General features: G+C 35.0%; 1 protein-coding gene across 1 annotated transcript; it reads left to right on the forward strand.

The window, feature by feature from the left end:
• The first annotated feature begins 2,191 nt into the window (after positions 1-2,191).
• On the forward strand, positions 2,192-6,848 carry LOC131850406 (coatomer subunit gamma-2). Its single transcript, XM_059200621.1, has 2 exons — positions 2,192-2,807; positions 4,486-6,848. The coding sequence occupies exons 1-2, from the start codon at positions 2,262-2,264 to the stop codon at positions 6,532-6,534; spliced, it is 2,595 nt and encodes an 864-aa protein (XP_059056604.1). The 5' UTR covers positions 2,192-2,261; the 3' UTR covers positions 6,535-6,848.
• Positions 6,849-14,376: the final 7,528 nt, after the last annotated feature.

Below are 14,376 nucleotides of genomic sequence, written 5' to 3' on the forward strand. Positions count from 1 at the left end.
TTTATATATTTATAGTGGAAGATCACAAATTTTGACAGTTACAATATTTTCTTTTTTACCACCGTGCTGGTATTCCAACATTAAATTGGATTATTTTTCAATTATTATTAAAATATTATAAAGTACGTATTTTTTCCCATAGTTGTGAGTAATTATTGATTGGAACATGATCTTTATTTAAAGTTGAATTATTTACTGTGTACATTATATAGTGGTGCAATACATCTGAATAGATTTCTCAATCGAAGTGAAGAGGGACAAATAATAAATTGTAAATATTTATAATAATTGTGTTTAATTTTTTTAACATTTCTAGCCTTCCCTACCTAGAAAACATTCAAGTTACCTAAGTTCCGGAATATTGCTAGTAAACATAGGGCATTATTAGATATTAGAATATATTGCATAATGCAGTATGTGATGCAGACTTTTAAAACAGATTTTTCGATAGTTGCGTACGAGATGGATCTTCGCAGATTACAAACATTAGTAGGTACCTACGTCTGTTATATTATGTATATATTTGAAGGAAACTGTCAGTGTTCTGTTACTCAACTCATATACAAGCTATGCATAGTACTAAATGACTATAGTAAATATTGATGTATAGTCGTATTTTTAATTAGACCAAGGTAACTGACAGTAGCTAATGTCACTTTGTAAAATAATGTTGCCATATTTAAAGTAATAGTGATGCGTTTAGTTCTCGGTCAGATGAATGAACAATGAGTGTGAATAGTTAATCATTTTAAACTACAAAAGAATATTATTTCTATTTTACAATAAAATTTTATAAATGTGCACTGATATAAGTTACTAGTGGTATGTAACTACAATCAGTTTTTTTGACGGCTTATTACGAAGCGCGCGCCTACTAGTGCCAACACCGATCAACGTCGCGAGCGATTTTGTTCGTAATTCGGCTTCTAATCTCTGGTCTGAGAGCACGAATGTTTTTATTTTTGCGCTCACGCTGTTTAGTTATTGTTTTTGTTAAGTTTTTCTTTATGTTGTATTTGTGGTAATTGTTGGGTATATTGTATATTTGTTATATTGTTTCATACAAACAAAATGAATCCTCAACCAAACACGTCGAGCCAAAGCTTGTCTCCAAGAAAGAAAAGACCACGGATTGCTTTAAGCGTTACTGAAAAACTTATGTGACAAAACGTCTACAAACACGTATTTGAGGAGAAAGCTGCTTCACTATTACCTATTGAGGCTCTCGAAAAAAAAGAATGTATTTCGAAAACAGCTGACGTTTTGGGAATTGGTGTGACCTCAGTCTACAATGTATTAAAAGGATACAAAGAAAATGAACAGTTTAAGTCTCCGGAGAAACGTGGACCGAAACACTGTTTCAAAGATAAATTATTGTCAATTTTTCAGACAGATTTATAATTAATGTCACTGAAAGCGACAATGATTTTTTTATCTGATGATGAATAAAAACAAATTTTGTAATAAGCGAAGTTTTTTATTTTTATTACCTACCTATATTATGTTATATTTTATACATCTATAGTTTCAACTACATGATGTATTGTAAATAGGACAGTTTTAAAAGTTTCCTCGCAATTTTTTTCTTTATATTTAAAATACTCGGTATTCAGTAGAGGTAGATACTGTAGGAACATAGTCGTTGAAAACTCGTTAGTATGTATAAAGCACGGCTAAAATTCGAACCCCGTACCCGATATATGCAGTTCGGCACACTAACTATTCACTAGACTAGACAATCGAGGCAATTCCATTAACTCAGGAGTTTTTTCAATTATTCACTTTGTCACAACACTATTTTTATTTCATCAAGTACTGACAACACAGTAAATGTCAGTTGACTTCGTCTAATTAAAAATACGACTATAGTATGATCCTATCCTATTCTCTATAATATACTAAATAAGAATGGACAGATTCATCCACGTCTCCCTAAGAGGATGCAGGTATGGGACCTCGGGGCGAACCCCTTAGCCCCGACATCAACTCCGAGTAAAAAGTTTAATTAAAATAGACTTAACTAAAATATTTAAAGCGTAACAACTTTGACTTCAATAGTGCTATATGTGGGGTTTTTTTACACCAAATATAATGTCTAAGGTACACGCATATTATATATTGACATTGACAACTTTCAGATAGTTGTCAATTTTGACAGTATAGAATAATGCCATATTGATTGTGATATTGATTAAGTGACGTGTAAGGTGTATTCGTCGGCACCCCATAATTTTCTTATTTTCCAAAAGAAAAAGCTCAAAATGAGCTCTTTCAAGCGTGATAAAAAAGAGGAGGAAGATAGCGGTGGCAATCCATACCAAAATCTTGATAAAACGATTGTGTTACAAGAGGCCAGATATTTCAATCAGACTCCAGTAAATCCTCGAAAATGTTGCCTGATCTTGTCGAAAATCCTCTACTTGTTGAATCAAGGAGAGAAATTCACTACACAGGAGGCAACCGAAGGGTTTTTCGCTACAACAAAGCTGTTTCAGTCGAAGGATGTAATGTTGCGCCGTATGGTATATTTATGCATAAAAGAATTAAGTACGTTGGCCCAAGATGTAATCATTGTTACATCTTCTTTAACTAAAGATATGACTGGTAAGGAGGATTTATATAGAGCGGCTGCCATAAGGGCTCTGTGTAGTATAACTGATAGCACTATGTTGCAAGCAATAGAAAGGTATATGAAACAAGCCATTGTTGATAAGAATCCTGCAGTAAGCTCAGCAGCACTTGTGTCGGCTTTGCATTTGTCGTCCACCGCGCCTGATTTAGTTCGTCGATGGGCGAATGAAGCACAGGTTTGTAATTTTTTTGTAATAATACAACAACAAATACACTAGTGACTTTATGTCAGGTCACTTGGCCCAGTTCAGAGTATCTTCCATAAGCTGCGTACTGATTTGTAAAATGTATTATGGCATTGATTATTATGGGGAACAGAGATGTGACTCCTTAGTCCTGAAGAATGTTTACCACTTACCTGAAGTTTGTTTACCATGTTCTGTCAGATTGACAGCCGACTTGTTTGCCTTTCTAGTTTCATAAACAAAATCCAATTGTTTGGCTCAGCTTTAAATTATCAAAGGTATCAAATATTGTATTATAATTGTACAACTTGATAAAACATAAGCTTGATATGTCAATGGCCATAATAAAAAAATATTGTACTCCTGATTTTAAGATCTGCTTTCTAAATCCATAAACAATTTGTCTACAAAAACAAACACAGAATCAGTTTGATTTTTACTATTTCAAAGTATATAATACCATGAATACTTTTGTTTACATAAAGTTACTTAACTCGCCATTGATTCTCACCAACCAGTATCAGCCCAAGGGTATTTCTGTTGTTATTTTTCTTCCCTTTGATTAATACAGAATCCTGTATACTGTAGTATATATCGTTATGATGCTGTAGGAAGTTGATTGGTGATAAAATTTTATGAAATTTATTTTGCCTTATATAATATATTTTTTGTTTGACATTTCTCATTACTATTAGTGCTCCTCCAACCCAACAATCCTTCACTACACCACACATGGTTGACTGGTAGATAATGGCGCAATGTGTTAAGTCTGCCATATGTATACTTTATTTTTGTGCATTGAAGTTAAATAAATAAATAAAATAAAATTAGATGGAACTGAAACACCCACATAATGTCTTTTAACAACATCTATTGTGGTCTAACCTCTTCTATAGATAAACACAACTAATGTGTAAGTATCATACATTATTTGGCAGATGCTATTTAAAATCAGGCTTACAGTTTCAAGTCTTGAATTAATTTTAATATAACTAGTTGATTTGTAATTGACTACAGTAATCATGACTACTTTTTAATCATAAATCAAATTAATAAAGTGATCCAGAAATTAATCAATTAATTAATCTACCAACTCTAGAACTAACTCTTTTCAGATGATACAAAAATAATTTTATTAATCTATAATATATCTGTATTACAAAGATTTTTTTAAATCATAATTACATTACAAAATTTGAAATGTCATTAAAACCAATAAGAAAAATGAACAATGTTTAATATTATACTATTACAATTTTATTATGTACATATAAAAAAATTGTAATAGTATAATATTAAACATTGTTCATTGTTAAAGATCTGTACATATAATAAAATTGAAAAATCATGAGGAATAGAAAACTGTCTTGTTGTTTATCATTCTGTTTGTGAAATTTTCTCAGTTTAAACAAAGGTGGCAAAAATAACCTCCATAAATTAAATTATGGAGCCTTGTATATGTAGATGCTTTACTTATTGTTTGTCTTTTGATCAGCATCACTAGATGGCAATCTAGGATATACATGCATATGAAGTCATATTTCTCTTCCATTCATCCCTGTTCACAGTTGTCTCTTATGTTATGTACTCAAATACATATTTATTTAAATTAGAATCTAGTAATATGGATTTTAAAATGGTTACTTATTGTATTTACATTTATTTACAGGAAGCCATCAGTTCTGACAATCCAATGGTGTCTTACCATGCACTGGGAGTTGTAGCTGGTTCCAGAAAGAATGATAAGTTATCAACTGTGAAACTTGTTACCCGTCTTGCTCGTTCTCCTTTAAAATCTCCATATGCTCTATGCCTACTCATTCGTTTGGCTGCGCAACTTGTAGAAGATGATGATTCAGATGCTTCTCAACCCTACATAGAATTTATTGAATGTTGCCTCCGCCACAAATCTGAAATGGTCATTTATGAAGCAGCTCATGCCATTGTAAACCTTCGCAAGACTGCAAGGGACCTTGCCCCGGCTGTTTCTGTATTACAGCTATTTTGTGGGTCCTCTAAAGCATCTTTAAGACTCGCTGGTGCCAGAACTCTTGCAAGATTGACAGCAAAACATCCTACTGCAGTAGCTGCATGTGCTGTTGACCTGGAAAATTTAATATCAGATCCAAATCGTTCTGTAGCCACTTTAGCAGTTACAACTTTACTAGCAACAGGGGCAGAAAGCTCTGTTGACAGACTTATGAAGCAAATATCGAGTTTTGTGTCTGAGATTTCAGATGAATTCAAGATAGTAGTTGTGAGAGCTATAAGACGTCTTTGCACAAAGTTCCCAAGAAAACATCAATCATTAGCGTCATTTTTAGCCGGCATGCTTCGAGATGAGGGCGGTCTCGAGTATAAAGCAGCTATTGCCGATGCTATAATTGCGTTGGTAGAAGAAAATCCAGATGCTAAGGAGACAGGCTTAGCTCATCTCTGCGAGTTTATTGAAGATTGTGAACACACAGCTTTAGCTGTACGTATTCTGCACTTATTAGGTCGTGAAGGTCCAAAATCTCGTCAACCATCACGGTACATACGTTTTATATACAACAGAGTTATCTTGGAGTCTGGACCAGTTCGTGCTGCCGCGGTTTCCGCCGTTGCCCAGTTTGGTGCTCAGAGACCTGAGTTATTGCCTAACATAAGCGTACTCCTCGCGAGGTGCCAGTTAGACGATGAAGATGAAGTTAGAGACAGGGCTATTTATTTCAGTGCCATCCTAGAAACTGGAGATGAACAATTAATCAATGATTATATTATAAATGTTCCGAAACCAAATCCAGTTTTGCTTGAAAAGGCTCTGAGAGACCACATCGCCACACGGCCTGATGAACCGTTTGATTTAAGTACAGTGCCTACAGAAGAAGAACCAAAAGAAAGTAAGGAACCTATTGCAGAGATTGAAGTGAGGAAACCAGTTCAGGTATCAATGGAAGAGTTGTATTCAGAACAATTGTCAAAGATACCAGGAGTAGAGAGATTGGGACCATTATTCAAAACAAATCAACCAGTTGATTTGACAGAGGCTGAGACAGAATACAGGGTTCGTCTGATTAAGCATGTGTACAGTAGGCACGTTATACTGCAATTTGAATGTGTTAACACACTTAGCGATCAAATACTCGAAGCTGTACATGTAAGGCTGGAATGCCCACCTGATTACGATGTAAAGGCGATTACACCATGTCAAAAGTTGGTATACGACAAACCGGATAGCGTGTTTGTCGTAGTGGAATATCCACCTGGAATTTTTGATACTTTAGCAACATTTGGTGCTAGTTTGGAGTTCACTGTCCATGACTGCGATCCCACAACTGGAATACCCGACCCTGGAGAAGGCTATGCTGATAATTACCCATTAGAAGAGTTCGAAATGGGTTTTGCTGATCAAATCCGTGCTAGAGCTGCTGCAGATGATTGGGACCAAACTTGGGAGCGTGCAGCAAACGCTCATGAGGCTACCGACACCTTTGTATTATCACAACACGATATAAACGAAGCCGCTTTAGCAGTTTGTGAACATCTAAGTCTACCTAAGAATGCTATTATAGGGGAAGCTGTTAAGGAAATCCGTGGTGGCGGTATATTTAGAGGAGGCGCACCGGTATTAGTAAGAGCTCGATTAGCAGGAGGCAGTGCTGGTATTACTATGCAGTTGGCATCCAGGTCCCCTAGAGAGGACGTCGCACAATTGCTTCTTGCGGCAGTAGGTTAAATAAGATTCTGTATGATTTTTATGTCAGTGAAGTCGCTGTTTATAATAAATGCCGAATTGGATTAGCCCTGTTTTTATGGATGTAACATGCAGGGCAACCCGTTATTACTTACTTTATTTTAGATGTGTCACTTAATATTTCATATAATACTTTCAATTGTTTAGACATGGCCTACTGTGGCTAAAGTAGTGATTAATACAAATAATAATATATGTTACTCCACATAAATAAATAAAATAAAAATGGCTTTTATTTCTTGCCCATTTAAGAAAAAATAGTTTTTAATATTATGAAGTAATGTTAGTGTTTAAAATATTCTTTTACTTTATTTTATTGTTTTAATAAATTTGAGTTTTATAAATGATTATATGAATTGAAATTTTTATATATTGAGCATAGTAGTTAATTTACTTTTTATTGTAATATTATTAAACTATGATTAAAGTATAAATATTTTTTATTAATGAATAAATAAGTTTGGAATATATCAATACTATATTAAAAAGTTATGTTTGTAAGGCTGTAGGAGATAATATGGAACTTCTGTACTTATTTTGAAAATTCTTTTAGCTACGTTATTTGTTAGGCTAAATAACATCACGCTACGATTAAAAGGAGCTGACCTATAATAAAGTATGTCGCGAAACATTTTTTCCGTTACATATTAGTAACGGAAAAAAGTTGCACAGATCACAACGACAAACAAAACAACTGTTTCATTTTTTTTTTGTGTTTGTTAGAAGCAGGCTTTTGGTCGATATCTTCAGAGGGAACCAACCGTAGTAGTAGATCTAGGAACGGATGCCCTTTTGTAAATCATTCTCGATTGATTTGCGTGTCATTTTCGCAAATATTAGCGGCAGTGATTAAAATACTTCTCAGCAATTACAAACCATTCCAACAATAAAAATAAATCCGCAAATACGTGAATAATAATATTCAGAAATGTTCTTGACGGGACTTATGTTACGGCGGGCGATATTTGCCTTTTAAAAATATATTTTATTTAATTAAAACAAATGAAATTATTAAAGTACAAAAAGTGTAATTATGTCTAAAGATCGAACAAGACTACTGTAAAAATATAACAATTAATAATTGGTGTTAGGTGCCGATTCGTGGTAATTTGCTGTTCCTGGTAGCGGTGTCAGCTTATTGTGCCACACACAGCAATTTACCAGGCGTTACGCCATGGTAACTCCTCCCTCCTTTAGATAGAACCGCGTCTCGCTGTTCTTCTGCGGGGATGGTCTAGCAATCTGGTCTGCGGCCATCTTCTTCCTTCGGGTAGTTATATATGTAATTAATTTCCAGCTCAAATAGCCTAACCCAAGGAGGTATAGGGCGATGGTAGTCCAACTTGGTTTTAGTGATATGAAAGTCTCATTATTACCCACATCATCTTGTATATAATGCGCTGTTTTTATGAGTTCATGTATATTGTCTAAGGAGATGTCTTCTAGTTGTATTTTTTGAATTTCATTTGTTCTTATTGCCTCCTGCTTTGGTAATGGAATAATGTCTTCAATGGTTACAGTATTGCTATGAGTTTGTAGAGTTTTATTTAAAACTTGCACGTAACACTCGTTGGGGATTGCGATGAGATGTACTCCGTTGAGGGTGTGATACGTTATTTCAGTACCACATGTTGCTTTCAGGACCTCTTGAGTGTTGGTGATAAGAAGCCAGCTACTAGGACTAATATTTTGTAACTTTCCCTTCTTTATCATCATTTTTGCGTATGGACAAGATTCGTGGTTGATTTTATGTTCTATTGTTGCTGTGATACAATCTCCAGCGTCTTGTAAGGATTTCAGTAACAACTGCTTGCAGATGTGTACGTCTTCGGTGATGCTGCGACAATCTTCATCTATGTACGTGTACTCTCCCTTTCCAAGTACTAGGTATTTGGATTTATAATGGTAAGGTTGTCTTTGTTAGGAATAGAATACATATGGATAAGGTCATAGGTAGCTGTTTCTACTGAGGGTATTTCTAAAATGAAATTTAATGATTGTTCTGTACTATAAGCTTTAACCTCTATAGACTTTTCTATTTCGTGGATATTTTCTAGATAGATCGGTGCCACGGGATTGAAGCTATATTTACGTTTCATATCTAACATTTCAATAATTAAGTTTTTAGTATTTATTACACTGGGGTGCATGATACCTATTTGTGCGACTGCCATAGCGTCTTCTAAGATCATTAGCTTATCTAATATTAACTGTAAACTAAAATCTATTTGTATATGAACTTGTAATAAACTAAACTGCCTAAATACTATATTAGAATGCTGCGTTATATTTTGTATAATTAAACTTAACCTATTTTGATTTTTATTTATCTTATCTAATTGATTCGCAAATTCTGCAATATTTGAGCTATTACAATAGATTTTTCTTGTATAGAATGTATTTTATTATTGAGATTAGAAATTTGTTGCTCTATTTTTACTGCATCATCGTAATCTAGATTGCCTGTAACTGTTTTTACTAAAGAACCTAATCCGTTAAAAATTCCGCGTCGTACTCTACTATGGGGTATAATAGCTATTATTTTGCTTTGTATCATTTGTATTTTATACTCTATTTGATCTGTATATGATTTATGCAACTCTCCTGGAATTATCTTATCATCATAAAACTTGGTACTTGCATATAGAGAACTCAGCTTTAATGTAGTTGTATATAAATAACTAATGTTGTAGGCACATACTAAGTTAAAAGTATCTATTTGTCTAAGGACTGACCCCTGCTTTAGCAAAAGTATACCATTAGAGTTATCAATGGGAGTGATTTTCACGGTGGTTGCTGATGTGAGCATGAGGGCTCCGGAGATGATCGTCCTGGAACAAGGTGGGGTCTTCGTAATAACTTAAAATGTACTCTTATAGATTTGGAATTAGGGTGGTTACCTATTATTTCAGCCACATTGTTAGGGTGTAAATGAATAATTTTATATGGGCCTTTAAAAACTGGTTTTGTTTTGTCGTTTCTCGCTGTTTTTGCCACCTGCTTATAAACGGTTTCACCTACCTTCAGACGTATTTCCTCTGCTTCCTGGTTTCGCTTGTTTATTACCTGTTCTTTATTTTTAGACAGATTGGCTGCCACAGACTGCTGCACTGCTTCTGCGTTTGTCCTATGTGTAAGTACAAAGTCTTGGTAAAACTCTTTGTTATAGTAGAGTTCTAATGGGTTTCTAGCCGCTGTATGTCCATAAAGTAATTCGTGTGGAGTATAACCTGTTGTGGAATGAATGGAATTGTTATATGCGATAACTGCATATCTCATAAGTGTTTGTATAGTGTCATCTTTGTTAGTCATGCGTTGAATGCGTATAATTTCGCCGATTGTTGAATGGAATCTTTCTATAGGGGAATTTGAGTTGGGGTTATATGGGGTAGTGAAGTGTATGTCTATATTATGTGATGCACAGATTTCTTTTAATATGTCGTTGTCGAATTTAGTGTCTGAGTCTGTCGTTATCTTTAGGGGCAAACCTAGTATAGCAAATATCTGTAGTAGGCCATCTGCAACGTGTACGCTGCTGGAGGCTTGTAAGGGCACAGCTTGCGCAAACTTCGAGAAATTATCAATGATAGTGAGAAATGTTCCTCCGCCAGTAGAATATAGATCCATAAATAAGTGTTGCATAGGTTTAGTAGGTGTTTCCGTTTTCATCAATGTTGGTCTTAAAGGATTGCGTTCGTATTTACCTTTTAAACAAATGTCACATTTATTTACAAAAGCCTGAATTGATAGGAGCATGTTCGGCCAGTGATAATTTCTACGTAGATGTTTATACGTTTCCTGAATACCGCGATGTATATTTTTACCTTCGTGATATTTTTTTATAAGATTTTGTTGTTCTGTCTTATTTTCTACTAATGTGACACGGGTTGTACACCTAAATAACTTTGGGCCTCTTTCATTAAAGACTGTGGTGTATATTTTTGAAAATTCTAAATAAAGGTTTTCGTCGAGAAAGTAACAGTGAAAAACTCTATCTGCTACAGTATGCTCTTTTAGAAATTTTATTATTTCGCGTTCAGTATTGTTAATTGGTATAAATACATCTTTAATTGTTGTTTTAGAATTTGTGGACCTATCCTCTACTCTATATACAGATCCTGGAGTGGACCTTATGTAGAATTGTTTTTGCTGTCTTTCTATAGCGTCTTCTATAATTGGAATTCCTATATTGTCGTTATCTGGTTGGGTGTGTTTGGTAGATATGAGGTGACCTGGCTCAAATGAAGTTGTACTCATACTATCGGTTGATGTATGTGTTTGTACTGTAGGTGGGTTTATTGTAGGCTGTACATTTAAAGGGTTTACTTGGTTTTCAGGGGGATCAGCTTCAGCAGCTTCAGATTCAAGTTCCCTACGTGCGTTTTCAAATATACGTGGGATAATTTCGTCGTCATCGTTGTCATCGAAATTTACTAACAGGGATTCAATGCTATTATGAAATATTTTTGCTCTGGATAAAGCATCCGCATTAGTGTTCTGTTTACCCTTTTTGTATATAACTTTATAATCATACTCAGCTAATTTTAACCTCCATCTTGTTAATTTTGAATTTGGGTCTTTGAGGGACATCAGCCATGTTAATGGTCGATGATCTGTATAGATAGTAAATTTACGGCCGTATAAATATGGTCGGAAGTATTTTACCGCCCATACTATAGCTAGCAACTCTTTTTCAATAGTTGAATAGCGGGTTTCTGTTTCAGAAAGTGTCCTAGATGCATATGCAATAGGTTTGTCTGAACCTAACGGGCCTTGAGAGAGGACTGCTCCGAGAGCAAAGTCTGATGCGTCTGTGGTAAGTATAAAGTCCTTGTCAAAGTCTGGGAATTGCAAGAGTGGGTCGTTGGTTAGAATTTGTTTACATTTATTAAAAGCATCTATGAACTCAGGTGTATGTGTAACTTTGTGATTTTTTTTTAAACAAATAGTCATAGGCTTTGTTAATTTAGCAAAATCTTTAATGAACTTTCTATAATAACCAACTAAACCGAGGAAAGACTTAATGTCCTTCTGTGTTTTTGGGATAGGGAAATTTAAAACAGCTTTTATTTTATCTTTATTAGGTTTAAGTCCGTCGGCTGTTAGTTCATGTCCTAAGAATTGTACATGTTTCTGTAAAAATTCTGATTTATCGAGTTGAATTTTGAGATTATGAGTTTTTAAACGATCAAATACTTGTTTTAATTTATTCATGTGCTCTTGTAGTGACGTAGAAGCTATTATGACGTCATCTAAATATGTAAAGACGTTATCGAGTCCACGTAAAATATGATCCATTAGTCTCTGGAATGTACTTGGAGCATTTTTGAGACCAAACGGCATTCTTAAAAATTCGAAATGTCCCCTTTCTGTTGAGAATGCTGTTTTCTCAATATCACGAGGGTGCATTTCTACCTGGTGGTACCCACTTGCTAAATCTATTGTACTGAAGTACTGTGCACGTCCTAGTCTATCGAGTATATCGCTAATGTTCGGCAAAGGATATTTGTCTTCAATAATCCTATCATTAAGTCGCCTATAGTCAATGACTAATCGCCACTTGACTTTGCCAGAAGCGTCAGGCTTCTTAGGGACTATGTGAACAGGGCATGACCATGGTGATATACTTTCGCGGATAATGCCTTGTTTCATAAGGTTATCGATTTGGGATTTAATTTCTAATCTTTGTTGTGGGGCTTGTCTATAACTACGTACAAAAATCGGGGTGTCGTCAGTTAATCTTAGTTCGTGTTTAACAACGTGAGTGAAGGTTAAAGGGATGTTTTCGGAATAAAATATATCTCTATACTGATAGCACAATTTAGTTATCTCGCGTTCCTCTTCTTCGTTCATATGGCTAGATCGAATTTTCTTTAAATTTTCACATAGTTCTTTATCAATATTTATATTACTTTGCATTGAATATGAATAATGAATCGGTTTTTCATTTTGCTTATATGGTTGTAATTCGATTGGGGATTTGTTTGTAATAATTTTCTTTTCTGTATTTGAATTAATGATTGATGTTAGGAATGTCCCATTATGAACCTTAACTATCGCCGCGGGAGATACTAAACCGGGTGTCCAACTGTACTCGTCATGGATATACTGTCCGTCTGTGTAGTTACATTTAATTTTAATTATTTTTTGGCACATCGGTTCTAATCGAATATTCTTTTTGGGGTAATCGAAATAAATTGGTATGTCAGTAGTATGGGTGCGAAGTATTTTATTTTTTAAATCGATATTACTCGAGAGTGATTTTAATAGGTCTAATCCAATTAATCCTTTATATTTATTGTCAAACTCGAAAATGAGAAATTTGTGAGTGATGTTCGAGTTAAAGACTGATGGTAGGGGCAAATGAGCGACATATGCATGTTGCGTCACCGCGTGAGCTGTCTTTACCTCGAATGGTTCGTAATCGATGCATTGTTCGAGTTTCGCGTATTGAATGACATCGGGCGATATCATAGAACGTGAGGCGCCAGTATCAATGAGAAACTTTCCATTAAACTCGGGGATTATTATGTACGGGAGATGATCTTTATCTTGGTGGTTTAGTTTTATCAACTCTGGTCGTCTTCGTCCTGAGTTTCGGAAAAATCCTGAGATGTTTCAATTTGTTCTTCTATTAAGTTAGTGTTAGGGTAGTAATTGTTATGCTGTTCGTCATGAGGGGAATAATAATCTAACGGGTTGCAATAATACTGAGGTGTGTCGGACTTACCTTCGTACGGAGTGTAGAATAATTCCTCATATGCATATTGTGGAGGTGTCGGTTTGTTAACCGATCGCATAGTGACGTCAGATGTAAGTTGATTCGGACTTACCTGTTGCTGTGGAACGTTCGGCTGTCTTTGCTGGTTATTGTTACTCCTAAAGTTGCCTGAGTTTTGCTTAAAATTACCGGGGATTGGTCTATTCTTCCAGGGTAATAATGAATTAACTAACTGTTGCCGTTGTTCCGGGCTGAGATTATTTTGTTGAGGTACATATTGATTAAATGGCATTTGTCGTGAAAAATGTGGCTGCGTTGAAAAATTGAATGGTGTACCTACTTGACCATGAAATTGACGTGGAAAATTATTAGGTTTATAATTATCTATTTTTGTAGCTTTTTGCTGTTGGTTTTGGGAATTAAAACTAGAATTATTCTTATAAGTAACTGATTTCGTCTCCTCCTGTCGTGCGGTTACTATTGCAAGTTCCAATGTACCTGGCATCATAATTCTTACGCCTATTGATATATGGAAGTCCAATTGACTGATATATTGCTCAATAGCCATTTTCTCATAGTACGATTTGTCGGTGTGTTGCCCAACCATATACAGAGTATCTAAAAGGTCCCTAATCCTTTTACCGAAGGATTCCGCATCCTCGTTTTTATTCCGACGGATACGTGTGAGCTCTTGCATAACTTGAATCTCGTTCCTAGGTTCTCCTAGACGTGTTAGTAGAACGCGTTTTATATCGGGCCAACTGTTTAATGACTCCTCATAAGCTATCGCGTCAATCGCCGCACCACTAAGGCGACTTTTTATAAGACAAACTATAGCTAGAGAGCCTGCATCCGCTGTTGGGTGGATAAGTCCCATTAAATTATCAACTTCTCTTAAATAAAAGTTTAATCTTTTAGGGTTCCCATCGTATTTGGGCATGAGGTCAGTAATCATCTTATAGTCGGCTGCGAACTCCATTTTAATAATATTTTATATTTATGATAATAACTATACTACTATTAATACGTGTATACACACAGAATTCAATTGATTTTAAATTGACTTGTGAAATCTATAGCGATACGAGCCTATAGACAGATAC

The sequence above is a fragment of the Achroia grisella genome, unplaced genomic scaffold (genome assembly GCF_030625045.1).
Source record: "Achroia grisella isolate CSIRO2021 unplaced genomic scaffold, CSIRO_AGI_Agris_v1 utg114, whole genome shotgun sequence".
NCBI lineage: Eukaryota > Metazoa > Arthropoda > Insecta > Lepidoptera > Pyralidae > Achroia > Achroia grisella.

What these genes read in the sequence shown, in the direction of transcription:
- LOC131850406 (XM_059200621.1), top strand. Translation starts at nt 2,262, where the DNA reads ATGAGCTCTTTCAAGCGTGATAAAAAAGAGGAGGAAGATAGCGGTGGC. An exon ending in GATGGGCGAATGAAGCACAG is followed by an intron (nt 2,808 to 4,485) that starts GTTTGTAATTTT and finishes ATTTATTTACAG; the next exon opens with GAAGCCATCAGTTCTGACAA.